The sequence below is a fragment of the Aphis gossypii genome, chromosome 1 (genome assembly GCF_020184175.1).
Source record: "Aphis gossypii isolate Hap1 chromosome 1, ASM2018417v2, whole genome shotgun sequence".
NCBI lineage: Eukaryota > Metazoa > Arthropoda > Insecta > Hemiptera > Aphididae > Aphis > Aphis gossypii.
The window spans coordinates 77,245,722-77,260,487 of NC_065530.1; the positions used below are offsets into that span (position 1 = coordinate 77,245,722).

At 28.0% G+C, this 14,766-nt stretch overlaps 2 protein-coding genes across 2 annotated transcripts; both read left to right on the plus strand.

Moving 5' to 3' along the window:
- Positions 1-2,888: 2,888 nt before the first annotated feature.
- Positions 2,889-5,400, plus strand: LOC114122584 (uncharacterized). Its single transcript, XM_027985273.2, has 4 exons — positions 2,889-3,099; positions 3,176-3,904; positions 4,432-4,569; positions 5,177-5,400. The coding sequence occupies exons 1-2, from the start codon at positions 2,985-2,987 to the stop codon at positions 3,853-3,855; spliced, it is 795 nt and encodes a 264-aa protein (XP_027841074.2). The 5' UTR covers positions 2,889-2,984; the 3' UTR covers positions 3,856-3,904; positions 4,432-4,569; positions 5,177-5,400.
- A 4,439-nt stretch (positions 5,401-9,839) lies between these two features.
- Positions 9,840-14,541, plus strand: LOC114122591 (uncharacterized). The gene is made up of 2 exons (XM_027985288.2): positions 9,840-10,312; positions 11,902-14,541. The coding sequence occupies exons 1-2, from the start codon at positions 9,973-9,975 to the stop codon at positions 12,198-12,200; spliced, it is 639 nt and encodes a 212-aa protein (XP_027841089.1). The 5' UTR covers positions 9,840-9,972; the 3' UTR covers positions 12,201-14,541.
- The last annotated feature ends 225 nt before the right edge of the window (positions 14,542-14,766 follow it).

Below are 14,766 nucleotides of genomic sequence, written 5' to 3' on the forward strand. Positions count from 1 at the left end.
CAATTTCGTGGACGTCGTATCGCGTGTCCTTATATATTTATATACCGTGGTAGATATATGCTCCTCTAAATCACATACCTACCTACCTACTAGTTACAAACACTCGTACACATATTATACGTGAATCATGTATCCGCCCTACTGCGTCATATCGGTTTGAATTTGAAGAGTTTACTCGATTTGAAATTTGAAACATTTTATACGCCGAATACGTAGTCATATGATATTCCCATATTATTTGAACGATAAATTTAATTAAAAACTCTCGTCTAAACATCAGTACGTAATAGACCTGTGTATGGTTGCAAAATATTTTATCTTAAATTTTTGTTTTTTTTTTTTGCAAGATTTAAACCTTCTATATTCAAATATACTTTTAAGTTTCAACCTATTGACTCTTGATTATTACAAGTAGTTGATGAAACAAATACAATATTATATAGCAGTGGTTTGCATAAAATAAATTACACGTAGGTACCGAATACCTAGGTTTTTACAGTTTTAAATATTTAACAACACTCGTTTCAATCTGCTTTACTGTTTTTTAGTTAAAATAAAAACAGACATTAACACAACAACAAAATTGAAAATTCTGTGACTGGTAGAAAATAAAATGGATTTATTAAATTTTGTCTATAAACTAGGTAGGTACTAAGGTATTTACTTATAATAATAACGTAAGACTGCAACTGCGAGTATCAGTGGAGTAGCCAGGGGAGGGTTTAGGTGTTCAATCCCCCCTGACCTTGAAAAAAATTGTTATTATAATTATATAAATGTACATCTTTTTTTTATTGTTATACTTATGTATATAAAATGTATTATTCAATTAGCGTACAATTCAGTATATTTTAGAGTATTTTATCGCTTCTGGACAATATATTAATTTAGAGGTGAGCAAAAAAAAGGCCATTAACCCCCTCCCCCCTTTGGTAATTTCTGGCTACGCCACTGGTGGGTAATCAGTTAAGTTCATATTTTTTTAAATGTTTGTATCAATTTTATATTTAGATCGTGTATTCATGTTACTATTGTACCATTTATACCCAATATCGTAATTTACGAATCACGTAGTCACGAATACAACAACGATTGAGGAATATGATACGAGTAAAAGGCATAGTCTATTTAAAGTTTTTCTATTGTAAAAAGTGGCGTAATTAATTTTTCTTTTATTTATACGTATTAGTTTATATAGACTACAAACCCTGTTTAGAATTTATCCACTTTTAAGGGCAACCAATTTAACAAGTAGGACAATAATAGTCAATAATATTACCATAATCTTGAATTTTAAATGCACACCGCCAGTGGTCCAAACAACGCCACTGATTTAATGAATCCGTAATGTCTTGATAAACAATAATTGTTCTAAGCTACAAAATAAATTCGAAGACAACTCAAAAAATGTAACCATAATCGTATAAGTGTATTATTCGTACGAGTAAACACATACGGCACATTTTCGTACGATGATGGAGTTGCGCAGATAAACTAACAATATTATTAAACTGTACCTATTTTCGATATATATATATTTTTTTAAAACTATCTTTACAAATCGATTCCATAAATTCTGTACCTACGTCGTTTTTATTCGCATTACTAGTACTCACGAGTTATCTTTAATGTATAAATATATGACTGCAAACGATAATCTATACACCATTTATTTCATTTTATCATACTGACAAATTAACAAAAGACAGAAGTGGACTGTGTAGTGTTAAATTATTAGGTATTAAAAAAAAAAAAAAGTGAGTTAATATTAATAATATTATAATATTGGTCGGACATGTCTGCTAGCGCCATCTATATGCGTTAGTTTGAAATGTTCACACGTGATCGATGCGACGATATTCAAACAGATGGCGCAAACAATAGGTAAATTGACTCATTAATTATAAATTAATAATATTTGGTACTATAAACTATATTATTTTTTTTTAATTCGTGATACACTTGGTTTTGTTTGACGAACAACTATCACTGTCCCGTTGTTGGATGGTCTAGACTCTATAGATACTATAGAGACTTAAATGTCCTGTTCTATAAAATGTCTAATTGCGTTAATGTCTTATTTTTTGTTTTCATATAAAAAACAGGAATAGTATTAAATGTTTGAATTAATTAAGAGATCGAACAATTTCAAACACACATAAAAATGCTTATTTTTAACACTCTTTCGGCACAATGTGTTTAGAACAAAAATATAAAAAATGGTCGATCCCAATATAAGTAACCTTAATGCCATATCGCGGATTTCACATAAGAACACAGAGAATTATTTTAATTTTGGGTACATACTATAGGAATACTATTGGTTTTATTAATATTATTATTATTAATAATACCTATTATTATGTAATTTAGAGCACATTTTGATAGGTTCATTACACCTTATTGTCTTATTGTTATACTTTAGTTTATTTCCACAAAAGAGAAATCTCTCTATTTAGTTTTTTTTTATAAATTATATATTTATATTGATTTATTCAATGTAGGTAACTGTCATTAATAATATCACTTATATTTACATATTATGTACAACTGATAATTATTTTGAATAATATATTATAATAATAACAGTTAGTAGCTTAGAAGTCACCAAACTTTTTTATTACTATTATTGTCTATATCATAAAGATAAACATATACAAATTCATAAAATTCTTAAAATTCATGTCTCAATTTTGAAAATTGAATATTCAACTTACATTAGTAAATTAATCAGAAATATTACTCGTCGGAACTTGAAATTTTTATGTATATTATCCTATTATGCCGTCAAGGTATACATAAATTCACATTTTCAAAATATAATGATTAATTTTAAGTTACAAATCTATTTACACTGTTCTACATGATAAGTCAGAACTTAATAATCAGTGTATAATGGATGATGTTGCCGAGGAAACTAAAATTTCTTATTTTTTTGATTGTTGTAACTCTTGTTTTTAAAATTATTTTGTACTATTCGAATAATGGTCATTAGATTCGTCACTCAAGAGTCTATAAGAATGTTACACACATTTATTCCTTTTTGTGCAATTTTGTGTGTGCTACACGGCAGATTGGATTGTTTTCCCATACCAAGCCGTAAGTACATATACCTAGTTATATTTATATTAAATTATGCGTTTCAAAATAAAATGGCACTGTTCGCTATTTTCAGTGTCACCCGACTTGGATGGTGTACCGTCCATGCCGCAACCGTCGGCTTCGTCCAGTATTCAATGGACAACGTCTCCTGAAACGCCACTGATGCAGTATTGCTTATACAGACGTAACTGGATCTCGTCCACTTTTATACCGTTCCTAATATCGACAGCCAGTACTCGAGTGTCGTCTTCGAACAACCAAGGGTTGATTCCGACGATTACGCAGTACAAGCGACGACCGCTTCCGTCGTTCGATAGAAACAGTAAGGTTTCGTCGTCTTCCAAAAATGACTACCGTAAAAACGGGATTTCATCGTCCAACCTATTGTCGAAACCGTTGTCCGACGGTAAAGTCGCGATTCCTCCATCCGAACGGCGACCGTATCCGTCGTTCGATAACAAATGTAAACTCTCGCATTCGCCCCAGCCGTCTTTGAATAATAACGACATGAGCACGCCGTCGTCGATCAATAACAATTTACGGGTATCGTCGCCACCGCCCGACAACGAATTGGAGGTTTCAACGACGTTATCGTATGCCATGCGATTGTCCAATTATCATCTCTTAAAACACGATGAATTTCCGATGATACTGTTTGATGGTAACGGCGAGATGCACACAAACTACTATCCCCCAACCGAGCAACCAGGTTATGAGAACACGCAAATAACCGATGATGATCAGGGTCGTTAGTTTTGTCCCGAATGGTCAACAAAAAATGATGACGATTTGAAGTTATAAAGTAAGTTATTAAGTATTTTTTTGGCTTTTTTGCGACACATTTCACGTCTATTCGTATAGGACATTTTATCGAAAATCCAGAAAAATATAACTAAATAATAAGTAAGAATAGTATATAGTGTGTGAAATCCGATCGACGTTGTCACAGAAATGGTTTGAAATACCTGCGGCCGCTGATTGACCGTCTGTTTTATCGTCTTCAGATTGACGTCCTAAGTGCATTTTTTCTTTTTGGAATGCGCTTGTGCGCAAATAGCGTAGAAAATTTAGATTCAATTTAGATTCTAGGTGGTTTAAAAATCGTAAGTCGGTGTTAGCAAACTATAAAGTGATACCTATTTTTCGTTCGATGCTGTCCACCTAGTTAAACAAATTGGATCATTCCAGTAAAAAGAATAATTTATTCTTGATAAAAAAGTATAAGTTGTTAAGTACTCAATAATATACTAATGCTATACAAATACTTACGATAGTTGTAACTTTCTGTTTTAATCGTATTAAAGCTTATACTATAATCGCATGATATAGGTACGTGTTGTATGTGGTTCAGCGGTTTGTCAATTATTCATGTAGGAAAGTTTAAATTTCGCGTATGATGCTGATCAGCGGATTCGATACGTTAAATCACCCAAGACTGTTGATAGAATAATATCATTGACAAATGAGGTATGTATTTTGGTTATATACTTGCACAATTGTACTGTTTGATAATATATCGTATTCCGTCAAATGTGCAACTTGGGACAATTAAATGGATAAATTATTATAGAATGTTATGTTCTATGTTATTGAGTTAATTTGAATTGGATTTACTGTATTTGCGATAATAAACTTTTATAGGTATATTTTATATAAATGTGCAGTTTCAAGTAAAAAAACAAAATTTCATTTATTTCTTTTCTTTTTTTTTTTCATTTAACAACAAAATATTTTTTTTTAATTATAGATACATATAATGCCTCATGTTGTAATATAAATAAGTGACATAAGTTTTACGGAAAATTAATTACCATATAAGACTTCTTAAAACTTGAAACAAACATAAAAAAATAATTAAAAACAAAACTTAAAAAACTAAAAATGTAAGCTACATTATTTATTAATGAAAATTAAACCTTTTATACCAAAATAAGCTTAATAATTAAAAAACAATAAAAAGTTATCAATGCTTATAGTTAAAAACAATCCCAAATTGCCTCGATTGACAGTAGCTACTTAAAAAATAATAATATAATAGTAAGTTGGTAGTATATAGTTATAACATATGTTGCAGATTTTTGGTTCGCCATCGTAGAGCAGTGACGTTTGTTTCGATGTACCTACCAATGTATTGTTATGAAAATACCTTCTATTTTGATTTGATAAAATATTGTATTATATTATTTTGTAACTATTAGTTTGTATATTTTACTTATAATATGTTAAGAACTTTAAACTGTTTAAACATATTTTAATATTTAAATGACAATAATATAAGAAAATTGTTTGTTGTTAAATTGTTATTTTAAATACGAGTATCCTATTTTGTCAATTTAATTCACAGACTAATAAAAACACTAATAATACCAATAAAAATGATTTGTGTGAACAAATACAATAAAATATAATAACATTTCATTTGAAATTTTAGATTTTAAATGGCTGGGCAAGTTAATATATTGTTTTAACTTGTTAAGTTAAGTTAATTTAGAAAAATGTAAGTTAAATTTAAAGTTAAAAGTTACTTTTTTAGGTTTTTAACTCGTTAAAAATTGAATAAGTTTATTTTTTTATATCAAATTAATTATTATACCCTTTTATTAAAGCTTAAAAAATAACATAATATAATGGAAATTTTACTATTTTTAAAAAATGTATGTACCTAGTAGATATTAATTACATACATTTTAAAAGTTTTTTCTACGACTCGGTAAAACGATAAAAAAGGGCCGGATTGGCTTTGCGAATTACCGGGTAAAACTCTGTTATATACGAAACCTATTTGGACCGTTAAAGTCACAAAAAGCTGCTAAACAATGAAGACTTAGGAATAATTCAATAATGATACAGTTAGGTTAGATTAATCTAACCTGACTATGGACTCGGATATTAAATATTAGATTTATAGCGTTATATAGATGACCACAGTGTACGGTTATGTATAGGATGTTGTATATCTACGGAAAACTCGGTGTGCCGACTTTGTCCTATCCGGTCAATGACTTAAAATTTTAATTTTTTTTTTCAATTTAAAATATTTGGTTAATGTTTGTTCTTTGTTGGATGCCTAGAACATATTTTTTCGTAGATGACAATACTGAGTACGTATAGTTCCGATGTCACCACATTGTTGTATTATTACAATAATATGGAGTCCATATTATGGACTTTGAATAGTATTTGATGATGGAAACCCAAATTACTTCCGGTATAAAGTTTTTAAATCACGATGTTTGTTACACGCCATACTTATATGCAGACACGCAGTAGTTTTTTATAATTGTATTACTTTTTCAATAACAGCTTAGTGTTTCATGATGGTTAAACGAAACTCACCTATAGGAAGCAATAGCGGACAAGTGGCGAATTCGTGGAGTAGAAGTTGCAAATTGTTAGGGCTTCCAGTAAATGATTTAATAACACTGATGTTTCAATTTATATAGGTACGAGTAAATGTTTGTTAGTTTTTTATTCTACGATTGTTTTAAACATCATACTTCGTGAAATGAGACCCACTCACTGCTGTAATCAAAGTGGATGGCTAGTTGAACCTCGCTGAAGCAGAAAAAGAAATGAGAATAAACATTTTGTCAAATGTTTGGTGGCCGATACGATGGTGCCTCTGCAGGCGGCTATAGGTGAGCGGCTGGCTGTTTTGGTCGCGCGGAGCGACGGACGACGACGACAAGGCGGTTAGCTGTTCCGGCGCAGATTAAGTTAGATTTTGGATTAATAAATAAATAAATAATTTTATACTCATCCATTGTTTTATTGGATTACATTGGATGGCGGGGCGATAAAAAACTTAACCTACAACCAAACACAATGGAATAATATCTTTCGTAAGTATAAGTGGAATATGGCTCCTGGCGATACCACTTTAAAAAAACGCACCTATGCTAATACCCCTAGGGTGGTGTGGAAATTTAGCAGTCTTGAATCACCTGTCTTTAATAACAATCATGTTTGTCGGAGCCATATTATTAGTTGAGAAAAAGTGAGTACAAACAATGCATTCAAATAGTTCAAATATTTTATTTCTATTCAATGTGACAATGTAATATTTGTTTTTTAGTTATGCATAATTGAATTTGGAAAAATTATTGGTAAAATAATTGAAATTTCAACATCAAAATTTAAGAAAATAATTGCAATTAAATAATGAAAATGGAATTCTTAATTTATTAAATCAAATCTACATTCAAATGATGTTGATTTATTATTATTATTATTATTTTTTTTTAATATTATATTTTATTTTTTCTATGAATGTTTTTTTGTTGATAAAATTGTGTCGAATTAATAGCTTCATATTTTTTATGTGTCCATAAATATTGCATATCTAATATAAAAAAATGTTTAAGAATGTAAGAATACATTTAAAAAAATAGTAAAAATATAAATGTTTTTTTATTTATTTATTTCTTTATTTGTTTTGACGTTTGTTTCAAATATCCAAATTCGTGAAATGGGACCTACTGCTCACTGCAGTGATCGGAACGGACGGACACCTGAAGTAGAAATATGTATGAATATTTTAATTCCTCCCTAAGATAATAATACATAACGGCTTACAAATGTATTAGGTTTATGGAAATAAAAAAATTAGGTATAATTCAATAAATGCTTATTTCATGCTTTTATATTAGCGATTCTTTTATACAACTATAACATCTTTTTGAACTCTCTTTTATATATATATAGGTTTATAAGGCACAGGTAAGCGCTATTTACATCTATTTATAGTCGCATCGCAAAGTGGCAATGTATTATATCTATATGATTCATTATCTACCTTAAAATGCTAAAATGTATTAACTTTTATTGTATATTGTAAAATTAATAATAATATAAAATATATAATTTTTAAAGTACCTACTCACGAATTATGTTTTTAAATGTTAACAAAATAATTAATATATAGTTAGGTATTTATCGTTTAAATAAGTAATTTCGTTCAAATTGGAACTTAAAAATATATTTGTACATATTTTAGATTTTATGATTTCAATAAGAACTATTTTAGAATAGAATCGTGTATTATATTTTCAAAACTTAAATACAAAAAGAAGTTTTTGTACATTTTTAACGAATTGCATAGAAATTCAAATGCATATGAAAAAAAAAATTGTAACAATATGAGTTATTGACAAAATTGATTTTTTTATTTAGTTATAACTCAAAAACTAATCACTGAAAATACTTGAAATTTTCACCAAATATTTATATTAGTATTATCTACATACAGTTGAATTTTCAAAATACTTTGGGTTTTTTTTTTTTGAGTTATTTATAGACATCTAAAATTTTCGATTTTTCAAAGTATTTTCTTTTTTTTTTTTTGAAATGTCGATAAAAAATAATTTGGGTGCCAAATCTTGAAAATGTAATAGAAGGTTTCTTATAAGTTGTTCTTATTGTAGTTAAAAAAAAAAATCAAAAATCCTTAGACACAATTTTTTTTTTATAAGCGTTTAAATATTAAATTTTTACGAAATATGTCGAAATTATGAAGATTTACAAGTGATTTTGTAGTTAAAAATTCAAAAAATTGTTTATATTTATATTCAACATAAAAAAATCAAACACTTAGTTTTCCATAAGTTTTCCTCCAAATAGCTATAGAGAAAACACTAGGCTTCATTATAGGGAATATGTTATGAGTGTTTGAATTTTAAATTTTTACGAAATCTCGTAATAATAACGATTTGTCCTCAAACGATTTTCAATGTTTGTTATTATTCAAAAATGTATAAGTTATACCTAGATATTTGAAAACTTCACCAGTTATTTAAAATGTCTTTTCTTTATATGTTTTATTTTTTAAAATAACTTGCTCATTTTAAGTCTGTAAACATATGAAATATTCGTTTTTGTTAAGTTTTTTTTTTATAAATATCGATAAATTTTTTTTTGGCTGAGTCAAATAACTTGAAAATTTAATACAAAGTTCAACATAAGTTAGTCTTTTAGTAATTTAACAATTATAAGAATACATGGCAATATTTTTTTTTTATGAGCGTTTGAAGTTGAAATATTGACAAAAATTCGTCAAAATCATGAATATTTGCAAATTATTTTGTAGTTAAAATTTATAAACATTTTTGTATAAGTAGCTAAGACTTGAAAATTTAATACTAGATTTTCCATAAGGTTGGCTTACAATATTTATAGAACTTAAATTTTGGGGTATTCTGGTCATAAAACTTAAACCTCTTTCTTCACTACCAACTGGAAAATATATCCTAGGCTGACAAATCATCTCCGTTCAAAATCGTTTTTGTATACAATGATACCTATCATTAGAGTCAAATTTAATTCAACCATTATATTGACCTACTATGCAGCAGTACGTTACTCACTTGACCACTCTTTTTTTGTTTAGCTACTGTATCGAAAATGTATCAATAACTTTAATATTAAATTTACCAATCTTAGGTTTACATATTTCTAGATAATTTCATATAAATATTCGTTATTAATTATTATTTATTTTTGCTTAAAATTTCATTACAGATCCTATGAGTATAATTATATATAAATATATGATTTAGCAAATAATATATTATGTACTATTAATTTTCAATTTTTCTCGAGTAAACAATATACATTAAACTGAAGTGTATAAGTTAAATATTATATTAATTATTTTAATTTTATTATGTTTTGTATAATTTTATACTGGCTAAAATCTTTTATAGTGGCTATACGAGTATTTTGTAGGACTTAAATAATAATAGTTAAATAGTTAAACCAGAATAGTATCGTTAGAGCAACCAAACAAACGACATTGTTAATAGACCATTCAACGCGGATAGAACTATTAAATATTATTAATTTATTCAGTAGATATTTTTAACAAAAAAAAAAATGGCATACAAGCAAATGTTTCGGGATAGTATGACCAACAATGTTTTCGAAGATCGTCACGGACATGCTGGACAGAAGGCTCGGGTATCATTCAACAAGACCGATAATGTTAAGATCAGTACGGAAAAACTACAACCAGCCAACGTTAACAAACGTCTCGTTTTGAACGAGCCAACAGCATTGACCCGATATGCCAGGGCTAAGATCGAGATGGCTGAAAGGAAAGAGTCAGACATGCGAATCAGTGCTTTGTATCGTCCGTCTTCCAGGATTGAGCGCCTGGCCATGCCGCTGCCACGGTGGCGCAAACCATTGGTTCGATTGGCTGCCGTTTCCAAAAGTAAGCTAAGAAACTATGATAATAATAAAAATTTAGAGCGAATTATATACTCACCCAAGATAGTGAATAGAAAACTCTCTAGGCTCAGCACCTACCATCTAAAATGGTTTATAACCATAGATCTTATACTGCTAGATAAATGCAATGAGCGTATGGAACGCGTAACGACATAGAGGGCGTTTATTGATTATCCAATTGAGTCGTAAGCATGGTAATACCGTAGCATGGATGTATTATTATATTATTATCTAGAGAGCCTATATAGGCTCTCTATTATTGCCTATTGAAATTATTATAAATGATTTATTAGTTATTTATTAATATTACCTAAATATCATAATTTTTTGTCATAAAAATATTTCTAACAGTAAAAATGTAAAATATATTATATTAATTTGTTTAATGCGCATACGATGTGTTTAGTCTGTACAAGTAAACTCTACAATAATTATTGGACATAATATGCATGTCTTTCATCCACAACGGCTTAGATCAGGGGTCGGCAACCTTTATGGTGTTAAGGGCAAAAAATAAAAATTTCAGGGGCCATATACCTTATTTTATTTACAGTTTAAATATTTTTACCAACTAACATAATGTAGTATTCTATACTATTAAACTAATTATAAATTATAATTAAAATCGCATAAAATCGTTACAAGGGCCGAGGGTTGCCGACCTCTGGCCTAGATCACTGCGCGATGTTGTCACGGTGCTCGTAATGCTGTTGTTATATACACAGTTCTTGCTGTCTAGTAGTATAAGGTCTATGATTTCTATTCTCAACTGGGCGCATTTTTATACTAATTACTAAAATTTTGGGACACGTTTTCGATAAACATTTTGTACTCCTTAAATATTAATAAAACTGCTTTTGAGTGCAAGAAAACTAAACGCTACAAATCAAACAAACATTACAACATTTAAAATAACGTAATATATCAAAATACTTCATGTTTATATCTATATTTTCTTTATAATTATGATTTTTTTTTCTAATAAAAATCGTATCTCGAGTAGTTTTTGTATTGTGTTTAAAATGTTAATCCAAAATGCTTAATATAATAATCAATATTATTTTAATTTTTTTACGGGTCTAAAAAAAAGAATCCTCAAACTTTCACGGTACACCATCAAAATTAACAGAGAGTATTAGGTCTATGATATATTCTTTAGGAAACATTGGTATAGACAGTGATCGTTTTTCAACAATATTATGCATAATTTATAGTATTAAAAACTCTTTGTGATAGCAAATAATTACGGCCGAAAGATTAATCACTAAAAGTTTTGTTTTACTATTAATATGTTACTTCACAATATATGACTCACAATGAAGATTTTTAAAGATATGAGTATAGCAAAAATTTTGCAACATTAAAATTTAACTTAATTCGACTAAAATGAAAAATCAACGAATCGAAATCTCGATGTAGCTCTGGTTAATAGTATGTCCGTACTCAATGTATTATTGTTTTTTATTTCACCCGAACGTTTGCAATTTGAGTTCGTCTTTTTTATTTATGACGCTACATGTGTTTGTTTAATAAACATCTCGATTTCATTATATTGTAAATACTATTTTATAGAAGTTGACCCACAAATTCCGTGGTGCAAAAAAGGACCTAACGCTCCCAATAACCAAGTCAAAGTGATAAACCCGACGAATAAACCATTAGCAGTAGCTAAAACAGGCGTATCACCTGCAGCTCTTAAGTATGAGCCGTCGGATAACATAAAACGATTGGCCAAACACCGAAAAGTACATAAAGTGGACGACGATAAACAGTGCTTCTCTGTAAAGCCATCATCGCTTATTTACCAACCATCGCCTCGTATTAATCAACTTTCAATGCCCCGGATCCGGAATCGTGAGGTGAAAAAGTGATCATCGTTGATTCTTGTTATTATCACTCTAATAATTATTTTATAAATATTGTAATGCTATTTTTAAAAACAGTAATCGTTATTGTTTGAAAACTAAAATAATATTTATTTTTTACGACATTCCAATATATTTTCCATTTTTCCAGTATAAAAATTATATTTGCAATGTATTTAAAACTTTTTTTATTGATAATTCTTATAGCATTTAAGTTAAAAAAAAATAAAATCCCAAATACTATTATGGGCATCCATGCAGATGACACCGCAATTTTTTCACCTAGAAATAACCATGTAGAAACGGTACATTTTCTACAAACACATTTAGATTTAATAAACGAGTGGTCATTCAATTGGAAAATTAAGATTAACCTACACAAATCAATTTATACCCGATTTATGTTAAAAAATTCCATATTCTTTCCTTTCCATTTTCCATAAATATCAATCTCAATACTCTCGTAAGTAAAATACTTCGTTGTCTTACTTGACAAACGATTGACCTGGGGTCCTCACAACAAGAAAAAAGGAAAATTCTCAATAGCCGACTTACTGGACTTCACTTGCTTCACTCAATTCTGAAATCAAAACTAACTTTCCACACAAAAATGACCATCTATAAATCCCTATTATTTCTAAATTTATACAAGATGATTTACCAATTATGCTCACCCCTCTTTTTTCGATTAACAATAAATGTATTCAGATTCTAATTGAATGTTTAATTTTTTTTTTTTTAATGTTCAAAAATGTTTTATAAATATTCAAATATATTATAACTATATACAATTAGTACGCAATAATTAAAATTGTTATATTATTATATTACAGCGCTAATACAATATCATTAAATTTACACAAATTTTAAGTAATTTAAAATATGATATTTTAATATAGGTATAATTCATAATTCTAAAATAATTTCAATAAATACATTATTGCAGTAAAAAAACAGGGGTGATCATGCATAATGAATAAATAAAATAATAAATATATATATATATATAGCTATAACATTATAATGTATTTCAGTACGAGATTTAAGAAAATTCCAATACAATATAATTAGTAATACAATATAATATTATAATAATATTATAATATAACAATATGTAGGTTAAACTATATCAGTTCGAAACGGGATGAAGATTTTTGAAACACCTGTATAAAAACAGGGGTAAAACAGGGGTGAATGGGGTGATCAATGATAATGCACAATGAATAAACCTGTACATGTAACAATTATATATTATATTACTCATTATGTAGTATTAGAATTTTTTTAAATATCGTACCGAAATACATTATAATATTATTGCTTTTTATATATATATTTATTATTTTATTTATTCATTATGCATGATCACCCCAGTTTTTTTACTGTAATAATGTATTTATTGAAATTATTTTAGAAATATGAATTATACCTATATTAAAATATCATATTTTAAATTACTTAAAATTTGTGTAAATTTAATGATATTGTATTAGCGCTGTAATATAATAATATAACAATTTTAATTATTACGTACTAATTGTATATAGTTATAATATATTTGAATATGTTATTATTTATAAAAAAATTTTGAACATAGAGTAACAAGGTTTATGAAAATATTCTAAGAATTAGAATCTGAATACATTTATTGTTAATCGAAAAAAGAGGGGTGAGCATAATTGGTAAATCATCTTGTATAAATTTAGAAATAATAGGGATTTATAGATGGTCATTTTTGTGTGGAAAGTTAGTTTTGATTTCAGAATTGAGTGAAGCAAGTGAAGTCCAGTAAGTCGGCTATTGAGAATTTTCCTTTTTTCTTGTTGTGAGGACCCCAGGTCAATCGTTTGTCAAGTAAGACAACGAAGTATTTTACTTACGAGAGTATTGAGATTGATATTTATGGAAAATGGAAAGGAAAGAATATGGAATTTTTTAACATAAATCGGGTATAAATTGATTTGTGTAGGTTAATCTTAATTTTCCAATTGAATGACCACTCGTTTATTAAATCTAAATGTGTTTGTAGAAAATGTACCGTTTCTACATGGTTATTTCTAGGTGAAAAAATTGCGGTGTCATCTGCATGGATGCCCATAATAGTATTTGGGATTTTATTTTTTTTTAATTTAAATGCTATAAGAATTATCAATAAAAAAAGTTTTAAATACATTGCAAATATAATTTTTATACTGGAAAAATGGAAAATATATTGGAATGTCGTAAAAAATAAATATCATTTTAGTTTTCAAACAATAACAATTACTGCTTTTAATAACGGCTCTCACATATTTTAAAATGTAATACACATAATTTGTGAAATAAAATATAAACTATTATAAATAAACATTTGAATCTTTTGTATTTATTATGCTGGCATAATTATAAGATAGTCTTACGGACAAGTAAGAATATATATAGTCTTAACGTCAAGCGTAATGATTATAATATAATCCAGGGGTGGCCAGCGAGAAGAGACTCGCGAACCACCAAGTATATTAATAAATATGGAAGAGCCAAAATATATATATATAAAAAAAAAGGTCAAATTATAATATAGGTAATACAATAA

Coding starts and splice junctions, on each gene's coding strand:
- LOC114122584 (XM_027985273.2), top strand. CDS start 2,985: ATGGTCATTAGATTCGTCACTCAAGAGTCTATAAGAATGTTACACACA. Junction 3,100..3,175: donor TTGTTTTCCCATACCAAGCC/GTAAGTACATAT, acceptor CGCTATTTTCAG/TGTCACCCGACTTGGATGGT.
- LOC114122591 (XM_027985288.2), top strand. CDS start 9,973: ATGGCATACAAGCAAATGTTTCGGGATAGTATGACCAACAATGTTTTC. Junction 10,313..11,901: donor ATTGGCTGCCGTTTCCAAAA/GTAAGCTAAGAA, acceptor ACTATTTTATAG/AAGTTGACCCACAAATTCCG.